The 27,231-nt window shown below is 38.7% G+C and overlaps 1 protein-coding gene across 3 annotated transcripts in view; it reads left to right on the top strand.

Moving 5' to 3' along the window:
• Window positions 1–3,543: 3,543 nt before the first annotated feature.
• STX16 (syntaxin 16) overlaps window positions 3,544–27,231 on the top strand; it is a 385,173-nt gene continuing 361,485 nt past the window's right edge. Inside the window, exons 1-8 of one of the 3 annotated variants that reach the window (XM_026664923.2) lie at window positions 3,544–4,225; window positions 12,457–12,564; window positions 14,115–14,255; window positions 16,090–16,252; window positions 16,923–17,014; window positions 18,181–18,324; window positions 19,925–20,005; window positions 20,951–21,537. In XM_026664923.2, coding sequence (XP_026520708.1) covers window positions 4,145–4,225; window positions 12,457–12,564; window positions 14,115–14,255; window positions 16,090–16,252; window positions 16,923–17,014; window positions 18,181–18,324; window positions 19,925–20,005; window positions 20,951–21,055 — 915 coding nt within the window. In that variant the 5' untranslated portion in view covers window positions 3,544–4,144 and the 3' untranslated portion in view covers window positions 21,056–21,537. Of the gene's footprint in view, window positions 4,280–5,305; window positions 8,233–12,456; window positions 12,565–14,114; window positions 14,256–16,089; window positions 16,253–16,922; window positions 17,015–18,180; window positions 18,325–19,924; window positions 20,006–20,950; window positions 22,678–27,231 lie in introns of those variants that run through there. The other 2 variants (XM_026664921.2, XR_015748426.1) reach the window with 2 other exon arrangements.

Raw genomic sequence — 27,231 nt, 5'->3', positions numbered from 1 at the left:
TTATTTTAAGGAAGAAAGCAAATGGATAGCTGGAAATAAACAGACAAAGAATAATAAATATTATGATTTGAACTGAGATGAGATGAATAAAATAAAATTAAGAGAATTTAAGAGAGAAAATAAACTATATATAAAAGTGAAGATGGTAATAAGATATGAATGATATATAAAATGAATATGAATTTGAAGTTGTGTCTGTATAAAGAGTTTTGACCGGGATTGAGCAACCTTCAGAAAAGATGATTTTTTATTTTCTTTATGTTATGTCTTATGTTATATGTATTTGTGTTTGTTTTTAATAAAACTTGTTTAAAAAAAAAAAAAAAAAAGAAAGTATCCTGGAATTTGAAACTTGCTAAAGAAACATCGTTTCCAGAATGTGTCAAGCGGCGAATGTAAATTAAAGGAAAAGCTTTTTTTTTCTTTTCACTCTCCTTCCGAACGTGACAACGATAGAACTTTAAAAGAAATCGGAAAACCCGCATTGGAGGTATGGATTTCTGAACATTTAAAGGAAAATTGTTGTTATAAGTGGGAAGGGAGAGGAAAAAAAATTGGAGCAGAATTTGAAAAAGAAGATTGCCTAGAACTTTAAAGAGCTTGAATATTAATACGGCTTCTAAAAGATATATTTTAATTGGAACTCTTTGATCAAACAGCAACCCCAGAAAGAGAAATGGAAGAAAGAAAAAAGTATTAAAAGAAATAGTTTATTTGGATTCTTTGGTGACTTTGGAACTTTTGGGAATTATTCTTGATTATTCTTGATTAAAAACACTCGGGTGGTTGTTTTGGAAAAAAAATTTCTCTTCACGATGGCATTGCTTGTGGATGAACTAAAAATTGAATATAAAAAATATAAAAAAGAAGAACAAGATGGAAAAGATACTTTGGGCACTCTTTTTTCAATTTCTAGAAATGGCGGTATGCACTTATGAAAAATTGACTGCGCAGCAGGATGACTGGGACAAAGAAGAAGCCATCTTTGATGAACAAACGGTTTTATTTGGGGAGGAGGAGAAAGAGGAAAAGAAAAAGGGGATTTTAAGGCTTGAAAAAACAACCAAAAAAGAGAAAAATGAGGTGAAAGGTGGATACAAGGTTAGAAAACAACAGAAAGGGGGAAAGCAGAAGAAGAAAAGGGAGGAGGAGAGACAAAGGGGTAAAAAGGGCAAGGAGAAGAATAAGCAAGAGAGAAAGGAGGGGATGAGAAGCCTTAATGGTGGGAAGCAAGATTTAAAGAAACAAAACTCATTTAGAGACAATGGGTAAATTTAATTGAAAAAAGGGATTCTGTAGTGTAAGGTACATAAGATTGTGTTTTTATATGTGTATTTAGAATAAAATGCTTAAGATATAAATGAGTATTAATATGTATGATTAGTTTCTTAATGGCATTGATAGTGGTCTTATATGCTTTTTCTTTGCTATTGTTGTTTTTTTCCTTTCTTATAAAATTCATTGTGTAATTTTAGAATGTACTAAACAGAATCCCAATATAAGCTAAGTGTTATATTAAGTATTATTAAGCTAGGGGAAAGAGTTAAAGGCGTCACTCCAATCAGTGTACAGGAGAAGTTTGTTTAAAGAGAAAAGATGAATGGATAGCTGGAAATAGAACAGACAAAGAATGATAAGTATTATGAATTGAACTGAGATGAGATAAATAAAACTAAGAAAGATAAAAGAGGGAAGAAGCTATATAGAAAATTGAAAATGGTTATAAGATATGGAATGGTATATAAAGTGAATATGATTTTTGAATTTGTGTCTGTGCGAAGAGTTTTAACCCGGGATCAAGCAACTTTCAGAAAAGATGTTTTATGTTTTTATGTTCTACGTTTTGTTTGTTTGTGTATTGTTTTTGAAAAGCAATGAAATTTTAATTAGCAAGAAATATAATTTGGATAATAGAATGAAAAGGGGAAGTTGGGATAAGATACGAAGTTGAACAGATAACGTAAATATATATATTATAATTTATATATATAATTTGGAATTATTTTGTATGTTCTATTGGTTTTTTTCAGAAAAGATCTTTTATGTTATTATGCCTTGTTTGTTTGTGTATTGTTTTGTAAAACTAATAAAACTTGTCTTTTTTTTTAAAAAAAAGTACGAAACGAAAGTTGTAAGAACTTCCAACAGAAAAATCAGATGTGCATTTATTTTGACAACTGCCCGAGAAGAACAGAGGATATAACTTCCTAATGATGATCCAATACTGTAAAAGACTTGAATGGAATTGTATTCCCAACATATCTCTCTGCCTAGTAAGTAATGAACGCGAATAGCCGCAGAGGTACAGAGGGCAAGTTCACTTCTCTCCAGCAGCCGAATCCACACAAGACTAGGCCCAGATTTACAAACTGAAATTGCATAAAGTGTTATGCCAAATACATTATGTATTAACAAGCTGGCCTGGCTCCTATAACATGCTAAGACCAAAGCTGCATTCTCACATTTAAATTAATCAGAATAGAGCTATTAGGGACCTTGGGAGTTCTTCTAGGCCAACCCCTTGCTCAAGCAGGAAACATGCAATTTGAGATGTGTCTGTCCTCCTCCTCCTCCTCCTCCTTCTTCTTCAGTATTAGCTTTTATTTAAAGTCACATCATGTAAAGGAAGTACATGTCTACTAATTTTTCAGAGCAAATGTAGCTACATCATAGCCTGTTATACCGGTAGAAAATATTTGTGGAAGCTTCGTATTTCTTCTTAAAGACCCCCAGTTACCCTGATTTCTTTCCTGCAATTTCTGCTAGGAGGATGGGCAGAATGCACGATTAATATTTACAGGGAGAAGGATCAATTAATTTTATACATGGGATTACAGTGGTAAGATTCAATTTTTTTTACTACCGGTTCTGTGGGCGTGGCTTAGTGGGCGTGGTGTGGCTTAGTGGGCATGGCAGGGGAAGGATACTGCAAAATCTCCATTCCCTCCCCACCCCACTAACCTGCTTTCCAGCTCCGTTCTCCTGTGCAGGGCAACCAAAGAAGACCCAGCCAATCAGCTGGGACTAGGGAGGCAGAGAATAGAAGGGGCAGGGGCAGTCAGAGGTGGGATTTGCTGGTGCTCTGAACTACTCAAAATTTCCGCTACCAGAACTGATTAGAACCTGCTAAATACCACCTCTGATGGGATGCCTTATTTTTCAGGCCATTACTTTCAATCAGTGGTTACTTAGATTTGATCAGTTACTTCCGTAAATGAAAATCGATTCTACTTAGCCTTGTCTAATGCGTTGCATGAATTCAGTGAGGCTTGCAAATTAAGGCGGTTCTGAACCGGTGACTTAATCTAACCGAAATCTCCCCACATCTCAAAATTGCTGAGGTTGAGAGAAATACCGTCCTTAACCGGACTCTCCCCACTTTCTCCTCCTCCTTCAGGCCACGCAGGCGGACCGAATTTTGCGCATCGAACGGGAGCCAGCGATAGAGGGTCAGCCCCAAAGCGCCGAGCCTCTTTATCCCGCTTCTACTGCTGCTGCTCCTCCTCCTCCTCCGGAACTTTTAGTAACCACGCCTCTTTCGGGGAAGGATTTGAGCGCCGGACTAGGCGGAAGTGAGCCGAGCCGGGCCCGTGATTGCAGTCGGGGTGGGTGGGGGGAAGTAAGCAAGAGTAGGGTAGTCGGAGGGAGTCGGGGCTGGTTCCCTTCTCTTCCGTGCCCGGCCAGCGGCGGGGAGGAGGAACAAAACAGCCGCATCGCCGCCCGCGGAAAACCTTCCAGGGCTTGCCTTGGGGGTGTGGGGGAGGTTGCTTGCAGGGAGACTAACACGGGGAGGCTCCGCGGGCTACTCCCGGGGGCGTCTGGGTGGGGAAAGGGAGCAGTTTCCCCTTAGGAGAAGGCACTTCCTTGGATGAAAGGAGCAGTCCGGTGGAAGGGCTGAAGAACCGCATGGGGAACCCTTGCAGGGAAAGCCCCCACGAGAACCCCTTTGCAACGGCCGCTCCACAACACCGGGGGCCGTTTTAAGAACCGGGGTCCCGCCTGGAAACTACCCCGGTTGTGGGGGTGGGGGAGGATCCCTTGGGGTTAAGCCTGAGTAGTGGGGCGGGGGCTCCTGCAGTCTCTCAGCGAAGCGGGTCGGGGAGGGTGGGGGGGTCCTACAAGGACCTCTAGGAAACTTTCAGGCATGGCCACCCGGCGTTTAACAGACGCGTACTTGTTGTTGCGGAACAACGCGATCCAAAGCCGGCAGCTGCTGGCCGAGCAAGTGAGTAGTTACAGCTCCTCCAGTCCTCTGACTTCACGTAGCATGGCTGCTGCGGTGAGTCTCCCTTCCTCCTACTGTATCCCACATGACGCTTGTTTTGTATGCCAACCGCTTGAGATAGCGAGCATGTCTTTAGGGGTCCCCCCACTTTCCCCAAGGTCTGAATCCTCTCCGCTTTTCTCCCATCTATGAGATCTGGCTGACCGTCCAAACGGGTTTATTTCGCGTGTATTTTCCCCTTTGATGCTAGGCAGCCCTAGGTAGCATGTGGACTTAACTATAAATGCACCTGGTCGGCTTCTGGGTGACACAGAATGCTGGATTAGATGGGCCTGGTCCAGCAAAGCTCTTATTTTCATAATGCGGGCTGCCAATCTGGTTCAGTCTGATCAAAGAAGGTTGGACTGATTAGTGGGTGTTAACTGGGATCAATGGCTGTGTTATGCCAACATATTGAAGGCCATCTACTGGGAGACCAGTGGGCTTCCTTAGGCAGATGGTTGCCCTCCCCCCCAAAGACTGCTGAATGTAGGGATGTAGTCCAGCAGGGCACTAGTTTAACTTTTTATGTTTTTATTATACTCTGTGATTCCATAATAAAGCTAATAAGGCTTTTTCTAAAGATGGATCATTCTATACATTTGTTGTGGAAAAACATGATCTGTAAAGATGTGGCCAGTTTTGGTTTTTAAAACCAGCTAAGGATAATAACAAAGGGACCAGAAATAGAAGGTGTTCTTTATTGCCCGGGAAGTAAATTCCCCCAATATTTAATTCATTTTGTTGGGTTGGATTTTTTGTTTTTGGATGAGGGAATATTTATTTCTTCCCCATTTTCTAATCAGTAGTGCATGTATAATTATTTTATAATGCAAAATGATCAATCCTTATTCATCCTATCAATTGAAACTGCTTATTGCCAGATATTGGTATAGCTCAGAAGCTGAGAGAGTTGAAATAGACTTGCCTGGCTGATTTTCTTTTGATTTGCCATCCACCTGGCAAGGACACACTCAGAAAAACTCAGGGTTTTTTTTAACAAGCATTTTTATGCCATAACTGTGGAGGTGCACTAAAAAATAAAACTAGTGAATACTTGTCATTATGATTGGAAATATTTGTGTGGACCTAGGCTGTGTTTCGTTATGTTTGAAATGCCTTTTATCATTATACAGGTAGACATAAAGGGGAAGTTAAAATTAATATAGCCCTGTACTTTCTCATGCCATCTTTAAGCAATTGATTGCCTTTGAACAAGCTTCTTGGCAGTATGAAATGGCCTGTTTCAGTATCAAAATAGAATGTGTTGAGGTCAGGATATTTCTTTTAAAGTTGGAATACCTGTTTCAAACTCCTAATGTTCCTGGGCACAACTATTTAGAGTACATAATGGGGAGTTTCAGGCTCACAGTAGTATTAATACAGTATCTTTTGAACACCTTCTGAAAACCTTTCATCTAGTATTAAACACAGAAAGTTGATGGTGCAAAGTTAGCAATAGTTCATATGGTTCTATTGATATAATGCTGATAGAATCACATTTTTCTTGAGAGTGGATGTATGAAACTAATTTATAGCTGAGGTACAGACTTTAGAAAATCATCTAATTTATCTTCAAATGTTTTTGAATTAGATTAAAGAAGGGATTCTCAAATTCTTCAGCTCATTGACCTCTCCATGAAGTTTCAGATTGTTTATTGACACCCCCAAACATTTATATTTGAAAATATAATAAATACTATTTTAACCTTTACCTCTTTTTACCTTTACTATGAATGACATCAGCTCCTTGAATAGTTCATTCAGCCTTTGGGGTTGATATTGACCACTTTGGAAAACGGAACTAGAGGAATGTTTCTTCCTCATCCTTTATATGCAATGGATCTGCTAATGGAGCCCAGAATTCCCATCATAAGTCACGACAGTCATAAGTTGAGGCACTTGTGGGACCACCCCTGAGTTTACAACTGAAATTTTAATAAAATAATCCCTCACTTTCCTCCCCAGCAGGTAACTGGCAGGATATATCATTTTTTCATTTTACTGTCTTAGCTGGCAGTATGAAAATTTCCAAGGTTTAAGCAGATACATTATCCAGCCCTCTCTCCTTAAGGGGCTGATTCCTGCAGTGTGCATTCAGAATAGTTGTTATTTTGGTCTTGTATTATTTCCAGAATTATTCCTCAAGGGAATAGAGTTGAAATGACTGAAAATGCTGTATAAAGTCACTATGGAGTTCACAGCAGTTTTGAAATGCTGGAGAAGAGTATAATCAATCAATTAAAGAAGACTATAAAACAATAATCAGCTTAATGTAAAAGGCATGCCACATTGCCTTTTGATGTGGACTGTGCTCTGTGGGTGTGATCAAAGGAGGCAGTTGAAGCCAGAAGAAATAGCTGAATAATCCTGATGCATTACATTTATAGACCTTTATAACACTGAAACAAAAGGAGTTTAAGCAAACAGGCATATTGGTGTTAAAGGAAGACAGACAGGTATCTGCAGAATAGAGCAGCATTCTTAGTATCATAAATTATTGGAATGAACTAAATTGTTAATAGAAAGAAGGATGGTCAGCAATATAAGCTGACAGGCTTCATACGTCATCTATCGTTGTTCCAGCACTAATGAAGAGCAGATTAAGTCTCCATAAGAAGCCCTTAGTAAGGCATCCATTTCTGTCTACGTCAGGGGTGTCAAACTGGTGGCCTGTGGGCCAGATGTATCACGTGCGGGCCACACCCACCCCAGCTCCGTGAATGGGGAAAACATCACGAAATGTCACATGATGGCATTGTGATGCGGCAAGTTTGACTCCCATGATCTACATGAACCAATTGTACCTGTGCTTTCCTTTTACTTTTTAAACTGGCCTAGTTTCCCCCTCCCCCCAGTGACATCACCCCTACAGGTTATGCCTTATTTCTCATTACCTTTTTTGACCCGCTAGAAAGGATAATTGTTTAAACAGGCAAAAAAGCATAAGACTAAATGAGGGATGGAAGTTACGACTAGATAGCAAAATTGTAGGATCGAAAGTATCCTCAAGAATTCATCCTGTCCTCCTAATTAGGAAATCCATTAGTGCAATTCTCTGAATTAAGAAGAGACGCCTTCTTAAAAATAGGAACAGCGCTGAATGTGAGAATTCTTTTGGCTTCCACTTGGCCACACTTGATTCTGAAACTAATCCAATTTAGAGATTGGTTAATGAATGTTGCAAATACAGACTTTCTGTAATGAATGATCTGCATGTAAACTTTGACTATTTTTCCTGTTTCATTACAACGTCATATGTACATAAGCCAGTAGATTCTTTTTAGACATCTCATGGCTACATAACTTAAATCTTAAATTTAAGATCCCCTACTTATTGTTTCAGTGTTTATCATGCATTTTAATTGAATGTTTGTAAGCCACCCTAGAGTCGCTTTGGCAAGATTTACCAATTTGGTAAATAAATAGTTGTGTTATTTTGAAGTGTCATGTAACTGCATTAAGATCAGAACTGAATCAGATCCTCTAAACTAGGAATCAGTGAACAAGTTTGGATTGAATGATTTCTTTTAATGGCTAGGTTAAGTAGAAAGTTCTGGACCCACTATCATATTAAGAATTAGCAATTTATACTGTTTGTGAGAGTCTTTCTTGGTTTTTTTATTTCCTTAATGAACTTTTAAAAAGTTTGTTTTGTAAAGCTCCTAAAATGTGCATTTCTTTACAGATCAAGAATATGATTAGAAATATATTGAAAGGAAAAATACAATATGCAGCTATTCCCCAAGGCTGAATGCCAAATCCACTTGAAAACTGATACTGCTTTAAAAGACTGTTTTGTTTTCTGTGATAATCTGCCAATGTTGATCAATAAAATACTTGCATTCCTTCATCTGACTGTACCCTGTGCTCTGTCCTGTTCTTTTTGTTTCCCTCTCTTAAAATTTTTGCTGTCTCTATATGGATGGGCTGATGTGATCAACAAACCATCTCAGGAGCTGGATGAGGTATAGTGCTGTTTGTCTAATCTGTTCTTTCAAATAAAATGTCATCCAAAGTTGCCTTGTTCCGGCAAGGCAACTACTGCATTTAACTTAGGGTTATCCTCCTGGGGGTTTTTCCAAAGAGAAACCAGGAGACTGCTTTGCAAATAGTCATCTGGAATTTGTCTCTGGTTTACTTCATTTCCTTACTTACAGCCGTATGCATGGATATTTTAAGTGGCCAGGATTTAAAATATTACTATTTAAACCAGGTATATCCAATCCATGGCCCACGGATCGCATGCAGACCTGGCAGCTAGTAATGTGGGCCCCACAAAATAATAATAACAATAAAAACCATCCTACTTGGAACAGCTTATATCCTCCGACGCTACCTGAACAGTTCCTGGGACCTTGAGCTGTTGAGCTACCAACCAGCCCCAAAGGCTGTGAATCTCACTAAAGACTAATAATAATAATAATAATAATAATAATAATAATAATAATAATAATAATAATAATAATAATAATAGAAAATACCTAGGATGCTGGCAGCAACCCATATAAACCATCAGTGCCAATCAATGATACGTGATACATTTTTAAATGTTCAGTTGACTGAGTTTCATGTTTAATGAATAAAAGAGATAATGATGTTAATAATAATAGATATATGATATCCAACAATGCAATACAACTAGAAATACAATACAACGTAACTAAATAAAACAATACAACTAGAAATATAATACAAAATAACTGGAATATAGAATAACAGAGTTGGAAGGGACCTTGGAGGTCTTCTAGTCCTCAGGCAGGAAACCCTAGACCATTTCAGACAAGTGGTTGTCCAATCTCTTCTTTAAAAACTTCCAGTGTTGTAGCATTCACAACTTCACGAGGCAAGTTGTTCCACGTATTATATATGCAGCCCAGACAATTCCCCTTCGCTCAATGTGGCCCAGTCAATCCAAAAGGTTGGATAACCACTGTATTTTATCACAACTACCTTCTCTGAAATACTATAGTTCAGAGTGATTAATGCCATAGAGTGGGCTTTTTGTAGCGAATGCCACAATTAATGCCATAAAGTAGGCCTTTTGTAGCTTTTTGATCAGTGATTAATGCCAAAGAGTAGACTTTTTGTAGCGAACCTTACTTTTATGCTTGCTAAACATACTGTATATAGTGGTCACAAATTAAAATGTCTAGTAGAAGAAAGTTCAGACTGGTTCATTCTGATTTTCTAAGTTCATTTCCCAAATTTTACAGTGGTAATCCTAAATGCCTATACTCTAACAAATGTGCATTGCTTAACTAGCATGCTTGCTATTAATGCAGTATATCTGTTAGTTCAGTTACGTGCTTATTTGCCTTCTACTCAGGAGATAATGTGACTTTGTTTTTCTCCTCATGAGAGTTGTGTGAAGCACTAAGTTATTTCTTAGAATGTTTAGACGGGAGAGTAGAAGATGATTGCCTGGTGTATTAATAAATTTAAGTCTTCTAAGTGGACTGTTCCATTCTGATGCCTTAATAGAAATCTTAACAGAAATAATAACAACAACAACAACAACAACAACAATAATTTGTGGCTTTTGAAGTGGGAGCAAGGGCTGGGAATAATACCTGCCCTCTGGGTTAGGCTCTACACAACACCTGTGACTGCTCCCTGTGGCTGTACCAGGAAACCAACACAACCTAGCTGGACCCTGCAACCCATATTTAAGAGTCCAGACAATTCTTCCCCAGGGGAGAACTAGCTCAGTTATTTTTCTGCTTCCTTGCACTCCGGTCCCAACTATGTACAATGCAATCGGCACAGGAGGATGTGAACATTTGCTGTTTATCCAGGTATTTATATTTAGAGGAACAAAAACTGGAGCTGACTATTGCCCCAAACATTTTCCCTTTTTATATTCGCTTTTAAAGCTATGGATATATGGAGACACTTTTTATTAGCTTAGCTTCAGCGTAATTGCCATTTCCTTTTTCTAGAAAGGACTAAAGCCCAACAATACCCAAATGTCTTAACTGGAATGTTCACTTGGAAATGAAAGAAATATAGAGTTTGACTTTGTGGGTAGGTTTTTAGGCTTTAAATATATCGCTAGGAAGACCCTGAGGGCCACTTTTAAAAACATAGCTGCCACTGCAGATGAGCCACCCTGTCTAACAGGGTGGATTGTTTTAAAAGTTCCTTAAGTGCAACATTTTCTCAAACCAGGAGCTAACAAGGTCTGAACAAAAGAGGTTGTAAGCTATAAATAATTTTAATATATCAAGCCTACCACTTCCTTTAATTATAAAGCCAACTGTAGATTTTTATATAGCTTCCTGAAGAAACAATACCCTTTCATGGGTTCTATTGTGAGAGGCAGCCAGCAACTACTTGTCCTTAATAAGCAGATGTTGCCTGGATGTTAAGTGGAAGAATGTAGTGCCAATATAGACCGGGACCCAGAGCTAGCTAAATTCTCAGATCTAAAGATTAATTTGGAATGGATGCCCAAAATCAGCTCCCTCTAGCCTGTTTTTTCCCCACTATGCTCTTTGGGCTTCGGTTTCATTCACTCTGTCTGGCTTACTGTGCACATCCAGCTAAGTTGTTATTTATTAAACCGTGACTTGTTAAATGAATTATATTAGGATGGTTTTGTCCAACTTGCTGAAACATACAGTTTGCTAAATATAGTGGCTGGATTCTTTCGACATGCTTTGCCAAACCACATTTTGGCTAAGTCCAGTCTAGTAGATTTGCGCTTTTTAAAACCCCATTATTCCAAAGGTTAAGCATGTTATATCAAATGTAGAATTTGCTTCAAACTCAATCGTGGTTTAAACCAGAATGAAGGTATTTATACCTATCTTCATTTTTGATGAAGTTGATAATGGATAGACAGCTAAGCTGGTACATAAAATGTTCCTTGGTCTTTGAAAAGAAAATAGTAAAATAAACTTGTTTAATAGTTACCAGCTTGGCCCAAAATAATTTATCAGGTATTAACCCTCACTTCAGTTGCATAAAAAGCACACGTATGTTTGGAAAGTAACATAGAAAATAACAAAAGCTGAATTAATTTCATACTACCTATTTTGTTTTCTTTATAACTTTTTAAAGGGGTCCAAAACTAAATTTTGCTTTAATCAAATTGCAGTGTGAGCCTTCTTTCCATTTGCCCTAAATTCTTCAAGCCCTTCTTTTTCCTTGTGCATCTACTTTTCTTGCCTAACTAGATTTACTTTTTCAAACTTGGCTTCTGTTTTAAGTAAAACTTTGCATTTATATGCAGCGTATTTAACATCAGTGTAAAATGAAGCTTGGCCTGGGAATTTGTTTGTCAAATGGTATGAATGAATCATTAGTTGAAATATTTTAGGTATTATGTACAGAGCCACAGCCTTTCCCTTACGCCAATGGTTTTAAACCTGAGATAACTTTGTACATCAACTTGTCTGTGATTTTCTGCCATAGAACCCTTGCAAATTGCAGAGTTCTGAAGAGAGGACACTGGATGCATGTTTGTTTGCAAGTATGTTGGCCTAGTTTGTGGGTTCTTATAATGTCTTACATGACTATCTCAAGAAATACATTCAGCTCTCCTTTGCAAATCTAAATTAAAATGAAGTGATCTAACAATGGTCAGACTTCACTTGTCTCTCATTACAGTTATAGAGTCAGTTTGGTCTACTGGTTAAAGCACCAGACTAGAAACTGGGAGACTGTGAATTCTAGTCCTTCGTTAGCCACCAAAGCCAGCTGGGTGACTTTGGGCCAGTCACTCTCGCTCTAAGCCAAACCAACCACACAGAGTTGTTGGGGGAGAAAATAGGTGGAAGAAGCTGCATTGGATATGTCTGTTGCCTTGAGTTATTTGTCAAAAAATGTGGGATATAGCAATAGCACTTAGACTTGTATACCGCTTTACAGTGCTTTACAGCCCCCTCTAAACTGTTTACAGAATCAGCATATTGCCCCCCCCAACAATTTGGGTCCTCATTTTACCCACCTCAGAAGGATGGAAGCCAACCTTGTATTTATACAAGTCAACCTTGTATAAATAAATAAATAACCATATTTCTGACCAGAGAATCTTGGTTAGCATCCAAGAAATCTCAAGAGTTGCAAAGAATCAGAAAACCATTAGCTTGAGCCCTAAATGCTCAAGTTATTTTCCTCTGAATATGGAAGCTGTGTCATTTTGATTCACAACAGTCTAAACACATTTCTTCTATTTTTTTCTCCAGCTTGCAGATGATCGCATGGCGCTGGTATCAGGTATCAGTTTAGATCCTGAAGCAGCTGTCTGTGTATCTAGGAGGTTATCTCCCAAGTGGATTGATGGTATAGAAGAAGTAAGTATATAAAGAATGTAATCACATGCATAATTCTGGAAAAGCAGTAGTAAAAACTGGCAGTATTTTGTTCACTTCATTTTTACCTTCCGATGTTCAGAGCAGAATGTAAAATTTAAAAAAATGATGTTTAGAGTTACAGTTCTAAAAATAAAACTCCATGAAATAGTCAAAGGTGAATTTGCTTTTTACAATTTTACAAGTTGTACTATTCTTTACAATATATTACAGTATTTCAGGTTTTAAGACAGAGAGGAATGGGGGAGCATAGTATAGAAATATATGGTATTTTATTCTCCCATTTATAAAGGATGTTCAGAGTATTGCAGCATAAATTCAGTGCCAGAAAAATAAACACAGATGACTGAGGCTTCATTTAACTTCTTTATAAACATGTAAAGTAAATTTTACAATACCAGTTGTAGATTTCTCCAACATGGAGCAAACGCAAACAGAAGCAGATATGTTACAGGTTCAGAGCAGAGCTCTAGTTTTCAGCAAGCAAGTTAGTTTCTCTTTCACTTTAGAGCTGAGCATGGAACAGAGATAAATCACACCCAGATTCTCTTTTTTAGTTTCAGCCCTCAATTCAGCTCTCATTGGCTGACCTTGTTACTGAGCTCTATTCCAGTTCATGAATATACTCTGACAAAGGAGGAGGGTTTTGATAGGGGGATCCATTTGATTTACAAAAGTTCAAGTTGCTAGCATTAGCTGGAAGAGGAAATGCATAGGGTTGAAGACAATAACATTCCTAAGGCAATAGTTGGATTATATCTTGCTGAAATTGCACTTAAAAAGGAATAAGTGAAATTACAGGTAATGCTTGATTTATGACCACAACAGAGCCCAAAATTTCCATTGCTAAGCAAGACAGTTAAGTACATTTTCCCCCATTATACGACCTTTCTTGTTGAGTTGTTAAGTGAATCCCCTGCGGTTGTTAAGTTAATAACATGGTTATTAAATGAATCTGGTTTCCTCATTGACTTTGCTTTTGTAAGATGGTCGCCAAAGGTGATTACATGCTCCTGGGACAATGTAGCCCTCATAAATAAATGCCAGTTGCCAAGCGTCCGAATTTTAGTCATGTGACCGTGGGAATGTTGCAATAATCATAAGTGTGTAAAACAGTCATAAGTAACTTTTTTCAGTGCCATTGTTACTTCAGATCGTCACTAAATGAATAGTTGTAAGTCGAGAACAACCTGTATTTCCATCAGTTTACTTTTGACTGAATTCAGTTTCTTGGTCAAGACAGTGAGAGATCAACCATTTCGGAAGTGATCTGAACCCAAAATATGCTGACTTTCCCCCCCCCCTCTCCCCCCCCCCATGGATCCAACCCTAAGTCTGAAAAGGGTAAAAGCATTCCACTTCTGTGTATATAGCTGAAATTGAATAGCATTTTTTTTTATAAAAAGCCAATGTGATTGTTTGAAATATAATCAACTTTTTTTAAAAAAACTTTACTATTGTCTGGAATGTTTTCTTCTCTTAAGTTTCTTTGTTTCTAATTTTGCCCTTTTTTTTTTAAATTTCATTTTAAGATTCAATATGAGATATCCAGGATAAAGCAGAAGATGAAAGAACTAGCCAGTTTGCATGACAAGTATTTAAACAGACCGACTTTGGATGATAGCAGCGAGGAAGAGCATGCAATAGAAATAACCACTCAAGAAATTACACAGGTGCCACTGTGGTTCTCTTTTCAAAATAGAATTGGGTTTTACCAAATGCAGATATGTGAGTAAGTTGCCCTTATGCCCTCTTGGATAAAGGGAAAAATCCAGCAGCCAGAAGTCAATTTTGTTTTACTTTTTAAACAAAAAAATTAAAAATTGCAATATTGTACTGATATATGAATACATATGTAATTTTAAGAAGAAAAATGCAAAGATTTTAAACATCCACAGTCAAGAATTCCAACCAAAACACATTTGTGTAGATTGATGGTAATGGGAAAATGTTATTACTATTTTAAACAATGGAAACCCAATTTGAATAAAACAGTACTTGAGATTCTGTGCTATAGATTTAATTGTTCAGCTGTTGCAACTACATATAATTTAAATGCCACTAATGCAAATAAAGATTTATTTCAGTTTAACAACATTTCGCAGCAATCTAACACTTGAAGAAGAAATTTTTGGGTTGCCTGGTTTATAAGACTTGGGAAAAGGTTGTTGAATAATTTCCCACTTTTCTTGAAAAAAAATCAAATGCGCTCTGCCAGCAAAGATAATAGAATTTGGTTAGAAACCCTCTGATGCTAAATCTACCTAATCTTATGGATTCTTTTGCTGGGCCGGTGTTGCAGATCCCATGGTTACTTGTCCTTGGGGATTTCAGTTTCCCACTATGTGACAAGGAGTCTGGAATTTCTCAAGCCATGAAGCTTGGTAGCTCCAGAGCAACCATGGACTTGCCCCAGGTCATTGACAGTCCAGCACAAATTGGAGGTTGCACATTGCATCTGAGTTGTTGTTTTTACTTGGAGCAAATGTGGCATGATCTGGTTTTAGAGGTTATTACCATCCATCCATTGCCCTGGTCAAATCACTTTCTGATTGCTTTTTGGCTTGCTGGGGTGAGCCATCTTGAATATGAGCCATCTTGAACCCACTGGCTCAAGATGGCTCATGTTCTACTGGGGAGGAATAAGACCTAAGAACTTCTATCGAACCCTTATATAAGGATTATTTTTGCTACGGTATCTTGCTGGCAAATAAAGTCACTGTGATCTCCTCCCAGTTGGAATCCAGTGGGCAGGCCCTGTTGAGATGCCGGAAGTGGAGTCTTGCAGTTATCTGGGGCAAATTTGAGACTATGACTCATGAGGAAGTGGACATAGTTCTCCAGATTGTGAACCCGGATATCTGTTTGCTAGATCCAGGTCCATCCTGATTGGTCAAATCTTCCTGTGAATTGATCTTTGAAGTTGTTTCCTGGGTTTTGAAAGAGGTAATGGTATACCAGTCCTTCAAGAGACCATTGGTGGACTCAGTGATTCTGGACAATCTTCATCCAGTCTCCATCCTTCCCTTTGAGGACAAGGTGGTTGAATGGAATCTGCTTCCTGCACTATTTTGAAATTTTCAAGAGAGCCTGACTAACTGTACGTAGGCTCCTTATTGCTGTATACCTCAGTCTGGATTTTGTTCTGTTTTTTCATAAAGGTCAACACAGCTGCTTTTGCTTTTTATCAAGGAGATATCACAATAGCTTCAGTTATTGTGATAAACTATATGCATATTCTCAACTCTTGAGATGCATATATTCTCTTCTCTTGGCTTCAGTTATTCTCCACACAGTGAAAATCACCAGATACTCAGCACAAAAAAATTACTGCGATTCAATTAAATAAGGCTTTAAGACACAGTTGAATGCTACAGCTCTAGAAGATAAGCTTAGTTTAAAGAAATAGTTTCTTGGGTATTCTTTGTTGTTGTTAATTGCACGAGCACTGCTTGTTCCTGTTTCACTATAAAAATGATTTGTCTTCTCTCTCCCTCTCTTCTGCAGCTATTTCACAGGTGTCAGAGAGCAGTCCAGGGTTTGCACAGCAAGTCTCGAAGCTGTACGGACCAAGAGTGCCGTCTTCTGAAGAATGTTGTGTGTTCCTTAGCTCAGTGTCTGCAGGACCTCTCCAGCAGCTTTAGACACGGGCAGTCTGACTATCTCAAACGTAAGTGTTAAGCCTGGATTCCCCAACGGGTGTTAAGGAAAACAAACTAAACAGAACGTGCAGCGAAGTCAGATAGGAAGACAGGTAAATGTGTGAGATAAGTTTTCTAGTTAACACGCAGTAAAAATACAGATACGCTTGTGCTATCAAAAATATAGTTTATTCCATTTAAGAATTATAGCTTAGTCAAATAAACGGTCCATTAGTCATATATCAATTTCAGTCAAGTCTTGTCGGGGATATTCTATTTGCAAAGTCCGTGTTGAATAGCCAATGTCAGTACAATTACAATAAATCAGTCCAATCTTCTCTCCATTGAGAAAATCAACACTCCTTTTTCTCTCCCCGTTTCAGCAAGAACGCAGTCATCAATCCATCCAGTAATTAGAGATCAGTAAGCCAGAGAGAGCGAGCTGCAATTGCCTCGCTTCTTATATAGTGCTTTTACAACCACACCCTTAATTACATTCTTGCTGTTAAAGTTACACACACTTTAACTAACAAACCATGATACCATATTTATTATTTTTACCCAAACCAGTTAGAGTAAACAATGTTATCCCTAACAGTAAGCCATGGACCATTTGCCTCCTTTTATAACAGGGCCTCTTCCCTCTGTGGCTGAGAATTCTTAGTGACTTCTTAGTGAATAATCTTCTTGTTCCTGTAGGCATGAAAAATCGAGAAGAAAGATCCAAACATTTCTTTGATACCTCGGTCTCTCTTATGGATGATGGGGAGGATATGACACTCTATGACAGGGTAGGTGCCAAATTGTCAACTGGGTTATTTTTTTATGAAAAAGTACAAAGCGTCTGGTGTTCATTTGCCTGCTATGAAGAATTTATTTATTTATTTATTTATTTGATTTGCCAATTGTTTACAAGATAATAAGTATAAATGTATACATAGTTGTGAATACATGAAATGGGTACATATAAGAAAAATAAAAAGAATAAGAGAAACAATAGGACAGGGACGGTAGGCACGTTGGTGCGCTTTATGCACGCCCCTACAGACCTCTTAGGAAAGGGGTGAGGTCAATAGTAGACAGTCTAAGGTTAAAGTTTTTGGGGTTTGGGGAAGAAACTACAGAGTCGGGTAGAGTATTCCAGACATTGACCACTCTATTGCTGAATTTTAAAGCAATGATTTTAATGATTTTTAAAGCAATGATTTTAATGATTTTTAAAGCAATGATTTTAATGATAAAAAAAATGATTTTTGCTGAATTTTAAAGCAATGATTGCATGCATCAGTTAAGTTTAGTGAGTCTCTCTTGTATTAAGGTACAAATTTCTCAGAAGAGATGAACTTTTAAAAACTACATGCTATTAGCTGGCATGCCAAAGAATCAAGAGCACTAACACCACCCCCTTCTCCCTCCTTCTCCCTCTCCCTCTCCCTTTCTGACATTTTTCTCTATTTCTGATCACCCAGCAAGCTGCAAGGGAAATGATAAATCACTCTTGCAGGAGGGCTTTAGAATTAAGCTTAGAGTCCCATATTATCCTCTGGCTTAAGGCTGACTACCTGCTGTTAAAAAAAATTGGTCTCTAGAATATCTGCCAAAAATCATCCTCACACTTGCTAGGAAAAATGGGGTTGCTGCTGGATTTTTGGACACTTGGTTATAAACTGATTCATTGGAACTCTCAAAGGGTGCAGCTGGGCTCAGAATTATGCCACAATTATAGTGCTTATCTTTTTTAAAAGAGAACTTTTAAGACAAAGATTAAAGAGATTGCAGAGAGTAGGAGGAGAACAATGTTTTAAAAAATAAAGGAGGAATATTACATTGTATATTTGTATGGGAAGCTATGCGTATCCAGTTCGGTTTGAAAAACTTTTGGTTTTTTTTAATGCATTTTGAATGGTGCAATATTTAGCTATTTACAGTCTGACATTTTTGTTTTTATTTCAATAAGGGTTTTACAGATGACCAGTTAGTATTAGTGGAACAAAACACTATGTTGGTGGAAGAGCGGGAACGAGAAATTCGACAAATTGTACAGTCCATTACTGATCTTAATGAAATTTTCAGGGATTTAGGAGCAATGGTAGTTGAACAGGTAAGTGGTTCCTTGATATCAATGCTGTTTGCATCTTATAAGATCTCGGGTTAGAACATTATATGTCTTCCTGGAGTTCACCTGAAGAAAAGCAGGATGGGAACATAATAAAAAATCAGGTGGGCTGGACCTAACCACATTGAAGTAGCATCACTGAAAAAATGGTCTGTTAGATCTAATCATTTTACTTTGACTTATCAGCTGAGGGTAATTCTGAAACTTGTCCAAACCTAATTAAAATTAATCGTTTTATTTTGTATTTCTGTTTGTGTTTGCCTTAATTAGGAATGATTACTACTGTCAGGATTAAAACATTTCTATGCATGTTTTGGAGTTGCCAACTGCTTTCAAACATTGTCAGAAATCCTGAGTTTTGCTAGGTATCTTGTCTTTAATTTTGTACCAACTCTGTGAATACACTTAGAAAGCATACTGATGGAGTCCTATGCATTCAGAGGCTATAGTAAGTGCAGAGTGCAGCAGTGTGGGCAGTTTTGGGAGTGGCCCATGTAACACCACTACTCCGTAAACTGCACTGGCTGCTGGTTTGCTTCCAGGTTGGTAATCACCTTGAAAGCGCTTCATGACATGGGTCCAGGCTACTTGCAGGACCATCTCATCCCACTGGGATTGGCCAGCCCCATCTGTGTCAGCAGATCCTGCAGGCCCCATCGCCCGCGATATTATGGCTGGCGGGTGTCCAGGAGAAAAGCCTTCTCTGCCATTGCACCTTCCCCCTGGAACATCTTGCCACCTGGACTGAGGTTGGCTCCAACTCACCTGACCTTCCGCAAGAGCTTAAAGACCAGGCTGTGCCCAGTGGCTTGGGGCTCCAATGAGGCTGGGGTGGGGGCTTCACGGGGGGGTAGTTTGACAGACTAATAACACATCCCACCTCCCCCAACACGCACACCCCGCTGGTCCTATTCCGTCTCTCCCCATCTTTTAGTTAGGGTTGGGTATTTACCTTTTTATATTATTTGGATTTTGTAAAGCGTTATCCGTTTAATATTGACAATCACCCAGAGTCACCTGGTGATCAGATGGGTGATCAGTTAGATGGATGGATGGATGGACGGACGGACATACATCCTAAAGTAGGAGGGTCTCATTTGGATCATCAGAAAGGTTGTGGGCAAAACTCACTTAACTGTGTCACTTAGCAACATAAATGTTGGGCTTAATTGTGATTGTTAGTCACAATTGTATGTGTACATACAAGAAGCAAGAAAAGGATGAATTATCTGCATTTGGTTCTTCAATTTATTTTGATATTGAAATATAGAATATTAAATATTTCTATATTGAAGAATGTGTGTGTGTGTGTGTGTGTTTATATATACCTGCACACCCACATACATTATTAGAGGTGTAGAGGAAAGCTTCACTTATTTTTGAACATGCTTTATTTTCATGTGCTGGTTTACCATCATATGCCGGTTTTCCAGCATTCAGTAGCCAACCTATAGTTTATATTAATAGAAAACGTTCTATAATTTAAGCCTATCTTAATACATATTGCATTTCAATCAATCAATCTTTATTATGATCACAGACCAGCATTCCAGTGTACAGAACTGATGCATATTTTTTTCTTCAGGGTACCGTACTCGATAGGATTGACTACAATGTTGAACAATCATGCATAAAAACAGAAGAAGGATTTAAACAACTACATAAAGTAAGCAGATAATGTGTTTCCGAGGTCTTATTCTGAATGCCACCATTTCATACTGTTGAGGATCTTGTTATTACCATTCCAGAAATGTGAGGCATAACATTGTCTCTTTCCATAGCTATTGTTTTAGAAGTTAAAAGGACAATAATGGGAGTTAGCTAAAATTAAGGAAATGAGACAAATGGCTCCTATCCTAGATATCTCAATATCTAGCATTTAATGATTGCACATGAATGTGATTACGTATTTCCTGATTATTCCTCTGTGCAGTTCTCCCCCAAATCTCTTTGCAGTTGGCAGATGAGTATTGTACCCATTTCTTTTTACCCGCAGAACTGTAAAATAGTCTAGGTGTAAAGGTTGAGTTCACCTTTGAGTTCATAGAGTTGAGTTCTATGAGGATTAAGATAATTCCTTATCTTATTTGTGGGATATAAATCAGTTATTAAGACTTACACTACATACACTTGTGCCAGAAAGGGAAACACCACTGATGTATTTATAATCTAATAATAATTTTGTCATAGGACCAAACTTCCTATGAGTTTACATAATGAAAAAAAAGGTGCAAATTTATTGTCTGTCGACAAAACAAAGTCCAGAAAACAACAAAAACAAAAAAAAGAAAAGAAAAGTTCAGAAAACAAAGGAACCATTAGAAATAAACTCAAACTGGTTCTGTCCTTACTCCCTGGGATATAAGAGGAGTGAAGAGAATATGCTATCAAGCTTTTTAAAGACTTTGAGGTAGGTCATACCAGTCAGTCTGAGCCCATTATTTATTTCTGTCTTTTCCAAACTTAAAGCACATTTTTGTGCACATTGTCATCATCTCTTCTCAGTTTCTCCAAGGTGATTTCTATGGCTCTCTACAAATTATTCCTTATTTAGAGTAATTTATCTACAGGAAAGAATCTGTGTTAAAAGTCCTCTTTTCTGTATCTGCAGGCCGAGCATTATCAAAAGAAGAATCGGAAGATGCTCATCATTTTAATTTTGTTTGTCATAGTTATTATCCTTATCATTGTCCTTATTGCTGTAAAATTTCGCTAGGCGATGTGCCGGTGATGCTTTCCTTTTTCTCTGTGTTTGTCTGAGAGGTAGCCACAAATTTTTGTGTGTTGTGTTTCTCCCGTTTTGTTCCTGACAGGAATGGTTGAGCCTCTCTGCTCTTGAAAGCTGCCTGTTGGATGAATGTATGGGATCTAATGGTGCAAAGTCTGTGCAATGTTCATACAGAAAACCTCTGTTTTACATGTTCAGTGAATATGGAAGGCAGTGATTTGTAAAAAAAAATCAGAAATGTGCAGAAACGTCAGAATTTCTGAGAAAAGCTACCAAATCAGGCATTACCCAGGCCATTGAAATGCTAGAATGCATTTTTAAAAATGATTTAAACATTTTGGAAAATGCTTTCACTAAACAGGAATAATAATGTGCTTTCTGTTATGGCTTAGCCTACGGTTAATTTTAGGGTAAACTGTCCAAATTGTGATTGTGGACATCATTCGCAAAATTATTAAGTTGGAGATTTTTTTTAAAAAATGCCTTAAAGGTAAAATATTTCCTCTTTACCATCTTCCCCTCCAGAGTTAATATTGGTATGGGTTCACAGAAGTAAAAAAACGATTTCTAATTTCATTCTTTTATCCCAAAAGTGGCTGTTGGCATTATCAATAATACTCTAACCACAGAGAGTATTATTGTTTTAAGATTATTTTTAAGTTTTAAATAATCAGGAATGTGTTTTGATTATTTCCACCCCTTCCCACTATTGAACTGAAAGATGTTTCTCTGATCTTTCTGAATCTTCCTTCCCAAACTGAATCTGTTAATATACAGCAGCAGTTAACATATTTCATCTTATTATTTTCATAGCGCAAACGGAAAAAGGCATGGTACAATTCACACACGGTTTAAATTGAACTCTAATGGCAGTATCAGGAACCTACATTTAAATAAAATCACTTTTGTTCTCAGCTGTGGGATCTCAGGAGAATTTGGAATCCTGTTCAGAGCAAATGTTGCTTTGCGTCAGTATTTCTTGTTTCATTGTAGGTGGCTCTGTTTAAAAAGAAAGTTTTCGTGATTAAAAAAAAAAAATCTCGTCCTTTTAAGTGCAACTTAAAATTGCTGCACTATTTGGGTGTTCAGTCATTTTTTTTAAAGCACCCTCTATCGAAGAATTAAAAAGTTGTACTTTGCATCTCTTTTTGCTGTGATTTAGCAACACCAATGGCCAACTTTTTTTTTTAACTGCCTTAGATTCTTATTCATTTGATCGTGGAATAATTGCAATGCTGCCTGTATACTTGTTACACCTTGTTTTCTTCCTTTCATCCAGCTCTTTGCATCATTCAGATTTCTTGTATCTGATGACAGGGAAACAGAAATCATAGTCCTACTTTGGGTCTCTGGAAGATTCTGCTTGCTAGATAAAGGGAAAATCCAAATCTGTAGTTGAAACCCCTTTGACGTAAAGAGGATTTTCACAAGAGAATTGTGTTTAGCTGCTGCTGTGATTCTGTCAGTGAGAAGGTGAAGAAGTGCTCTTGGTGAACTCTGCTCAGCTATTTTGACTTACCTCAGTGTCGCAGTGATTGTAGTATTGCAGGCTACTTCTGCTGACTGCGGGCTGCCTGCAGTTTGGCAATTCAAATCCCACCAGGCTCAGTGTTGACTCAGCCTTCCGAGGTGGGTAAAATGACCCAAATCAGTGGTGAACCTTTTTGTTGTAGTGTGCCGAAAGTGTGCGCGCATCAGCACCCACAATGCAATGTGCCCTGCCCTTCTTGCACATGCGTGCACAACCCCCACTTACCTGCACTGCGTATGCAGAATGGAATTCAATCTCTTTATGTTATCCTTTGCAGCAACTACAGTATCAGTTGTACAGGTAGATTTGTGACTTGAACAAGTTCTATTTGGCCCAGCCAAATAGCAGTGAATAACAAGATACCAGGATAGCATGAGAAATATAGAAAATAAACATACTGTACTTTATGCACGTGCAAAAATCCATTTGCTCTTTATGCATGCATAAAATAGAGAAAAATGTGCCACGAATGATAGTTGCCAGAGTCTGATCTGTATTTTCCAACTGGATAACCACTTATATTTACTGAAAGTATTATTTTGTTACCTAAAGTAGAATACCAATTACACACTGGACTTCTTTCCTTTCAAAACAAGGAAAAGCTGAGCATCAGTTGATTTACATTTCTCCATGATTTGCTCAAGATAACAAATTTCAGCAGGCCATGCTTAACCTCCTTCTGCCATTTATGCTTATTATTAACATCTTTAATCAATTTTATTAGGTTTCATAACAAGAAAAAAATATTTATAAACACGTACTTAAAACCAGTGGCATGATTTAGAAAAGGCCATCTTGGCTGCAGTCTAAATCGGGTTGCCAACCTTTTGGACCTCGGGGACCACCAAACTCATAATTTTAAATGCCGGGGACCACTAATATGAATTTTGACTGACGGTGGCTTGCTGACATTGGTGGGAGGGAGGGAGGGGGAGAGAGAGAGAGAGAGATCTGATCTAACCTCTCTCTTTCCCTCTCTCTATCTCATACACACACACACACACACACACACACACACACACACACACAAACACAAACACACAGAGGCAGGGGTGGGATTCAAATTTCTTAACCGGTTCTTGGGTGTGGCCTAATTTGTGGGTGTGACTTGATGGTCATGTGACTGGCTGGGCATGGCTTGTATGTAAATATTATAAATATTTATGTAAATATTGAAGTTTTTATAAAAAAAGAGCAACTTTTACCCAAAATCAGGCAAAGCAGGCAGGTAGATTGAGTTGCTCACAGAATCACAGATTCAGAGATCTATCTTTCTGCCATCGGCTACCTGAGTCAGTCACAAAAAATTTGCTTGCAAGCAAACTCACAAAATAAACTCACAACACACCATGTATGTTAATACAGAATTTTTTATTTAAAAAAAGTAATTTTTACCCAAAGCAGGCAAAGCAGGCAGGCAGATTGAGTTGCTCACAGAATCACAGATTCACTTAGAGATCTCTGTTTCTGCCATCAGCTATCTGAGTGCACTGAATAATAGAACCTTCAGTCCTAAGGGAGGTTTGGCTCTGTTTAAAAGCAGAGCCGAAGATCTAAAGATTATCTAGAAAGCAAGAAATCCAACGATTTCCTGCTTTCTAGCTAATCTAAATCTCCCAGCACAGCAGAACAGCTGGTGGTTGGGGGGGGGGGGAGGAAAAATAGCAACTTAGCAGGCAAGTTTGCCAGGTAAGGAGTGAGTGGGCGGAGAGGGTTCCCATGGGCCATGTGGGCAGGGCAGACTTGTGTTCCAGCACAGCTTGGATTAATTTCTTTGGGGGTGCTCTGGGCGTGACATTTCTCTGCGGACCACCAAAATTTTCTCACAGATCACCAGTAGGCTCACCAGTTGGCCACCACTTGTCTAAATTGGTGCATGTCAATGCGTGTGTGTCCTTGAAGTCAACCTTTAATCCTTGACTACTCTGGATACTCTACTGTCACATCTCTTCAAAAGTATATGAAAATGGTTTATCATTGCCTTTTCTCTGGATGATTTCTAGACTTCCTAGTGTGGCCTACACCTTGGAGACCCCACTGCTTAGCTCTGAAAATATGCACACATGTATAAATATTGCAATCTGTGTATCACTGTGGGTTTAATTAAGACTGGATCAATTGGATACAGAAACAGATTTTACTTCCTTCTCCCCCCTCTTCCCCCCAGAAGAGGACCAGGAAATAGGGAATCATGGAAAAGCATTGAGCCAAGAGAGAAATGTGTTCTCTAAAGAGGATGGTGGATAGAACAAGCTGGATGTTTGGAAGAAAAAGGTATTTTGCTGCTAAAAAAAATCACTGCTATTCTCCTTACAGGAAAAAAAAATGTCTTTTGCAAGAGAAAAAGTTATTTTCATGCCACCACCACCCCAACCGTACGTTGGTTAATATAATTTGCCATGTTATTGCCACTAAGGTTATTTGTGGATACTGTTTTGAAGTTTCATTTGTATTTCTGTCTACTGCAATATATTTTTGGAATTCTCCCCAATCCACAGATTCTCTAAAGTCTTTTTAAAAAAAATCTTAAATCATGAGAACAAATCAGTGTAAGATATGTACATTCCAAGGGGTGGGTTTTGCAGTTTGGAGATTCCTTGTGGTCATTGGTTTCATATAGCATCACTGTACTTTGGGAAGAATTTTTTTTAAGTTTATTTAAAATTATTTATTTAAAATGCAATAGTTTAATGGTGGCAGGGGCGTTTCTACGTTGAAGATTTGTCTGACCCATTGGTGAAAAACTAAACTTGACTTGTAGTTTAACTGGACCGAAAAAGGGTCAGGCAAGAGATAAGTTAGCAATTTACAAAAGAATGGCCTGAGATTTGATCATTCTTGTCTGCCTTATTTGGTGCTTCTCTGTTTTGGTAGATTTGTTGCATAAAATTTACTGGGATGTTTTCTCTGTACCAACTCCCCCCAACCAGCAACTCCTCTAGCAGACTCGATCTCCAGAAAAATTGCTGGATGCTTTATTTCTCAGGCTAATATTATTCTTGGTAAGCCTTTTTATTTCCTAAATAAATTGGCTCCCTACAACCCTGCCCTCTTTGCAAAACTGGAAAACCAAAGCTGAGAAGTAGTAGCACCCTTTTACCCAAAGAACCAGTGGTTACAGCCTGATTTGAACCGAGTCTATTAATCGGGTGAAAAAGAGATGTACAGTAACTCTGACTTTCGTGTGACCGTTCACTGTTGAATGATGCTTGTGGTGTGTTCCGGAAGGTCTTCCCTTCAGCCTGCTTCAGGGTTGAATGCATTTGGGATTAAACGGGATTTAAAGCTACAAAGGAAATCTCCACAGCCTGTCATAGAGGTTCAGCCCCGTCGCTTTGTGGTATTGCTGCCAAACAGCCTTTCAGCAAAACTCCACACCTTGGTTGGGCCCAGAGTGAAGGCTCCTGATACACCCAATAAAGGAGAATCATCCTTAAATGAGAAGTCATTAACTGGATACATCGCGTAGGGACTCCAGTAGGACCAACGGTGGTTTCAAGCAATGATGGATTTGCTTTTAAATCAAATGTATTTATGGTGTATGTAACGGAAGGGATCTGTTTTTACCCAACAATGTACAGTCTATTTTCATCCATTTCTGTGGACAATTTGTAATGTATAAATAAACTATTCAACTCTAACTAGAAGCTGATTTCTTCTCCCTTCTCCCCCTTTAAAACTCGTCACAGGACCACTTGGTCTTCGGCGAGCACCACCGGCCCATTAAAATCTAGTATTTCCATCTATTAATTTGTTTAACAATAATCCAAGGGGTCTTCTATTAATTTGTTTAACATAAAAATCCAGTGGAACAACTTGCCTCCAGAAGTTGTGGGCACTCCAACACTGGAAGAGACTGGACAACCATTTGTCTAAAATGGCAGGAGGTTGGACTAAAAAGACCTCCAAGGTCCCTTCCAACTCTGGGTCTACTACTGGGCTCATTCCTCCCCTTTCCTTATTTTAACAGATTAGCAGAATTGGAAGAGACCTTGAAGGTCATCTAGTCCAACCCCAGTCCCCAAGCAGAAGACCCTACATCATTTCTGACAGATGTCAGTCCAGTCTCTTCTTGAAAGCTTCGAGTGATGAAGCTCCCACTACTTCTGAAGGCAACTTCTGTTTCCATTGATTGATTGCTCTCGCTGTGAGGAAATTTGAAAGGCTCCATCAATTCAGTTTTGTCCTACTCCCTGTGAAAACTCTAGATTTCAATCTGGATTCAACCTTGGAGCAGTTTTTTTCGTGGGCAATGCAACGAGGGTGGGGTGGGGTGGGGGTCACAGGGCTGCTGTTTCCGGCCCACGTGGTGTAGGATCTCCTGCTTGAGCAGAGGGGTGGACTAGAAGACCTCCAAGATCCCTTCCAGCTCTACTCTTGAGTCTTTCAATACCTTCCTGTGAAGCTTGGCAGAGGCACGTTCCTCTTTGCCTGCTGCTTCTCCTACCTGTGAATTTTCTAGCGGGACCAGACTTCAGTTTAATCTAGCTGGGCCCCCAGGAAACAACCTCCCTGACCCTGACGATGATCCACTGCAAAGAAGGCCAACGGCAGCCGCCGGTGGCATATCGGGATGGCCCGTTTCGACGCGTGGAAACCCGGCCGGCCCTGCGGCGGCTCCAGTCGGCGGCCT

Source organism: Notechis scutatus, chromosome 3, assembly GCF_049901735.1.
Source record: "Notechis scutatus isolate UNSWTSFEM ecotype Mainland chromosome 3, rNotScu1.2, whole genome shotgun sequence".
Taxonomy (NCBI): Eukaryota; Metazoa; Chordata; class Lepidosauria; order Squamata; family Elapidae; genus Notechis; species Notechis scutatus.
This window is presented reverse-complemented; position numbering and strand designations above follow the sequence as displayed.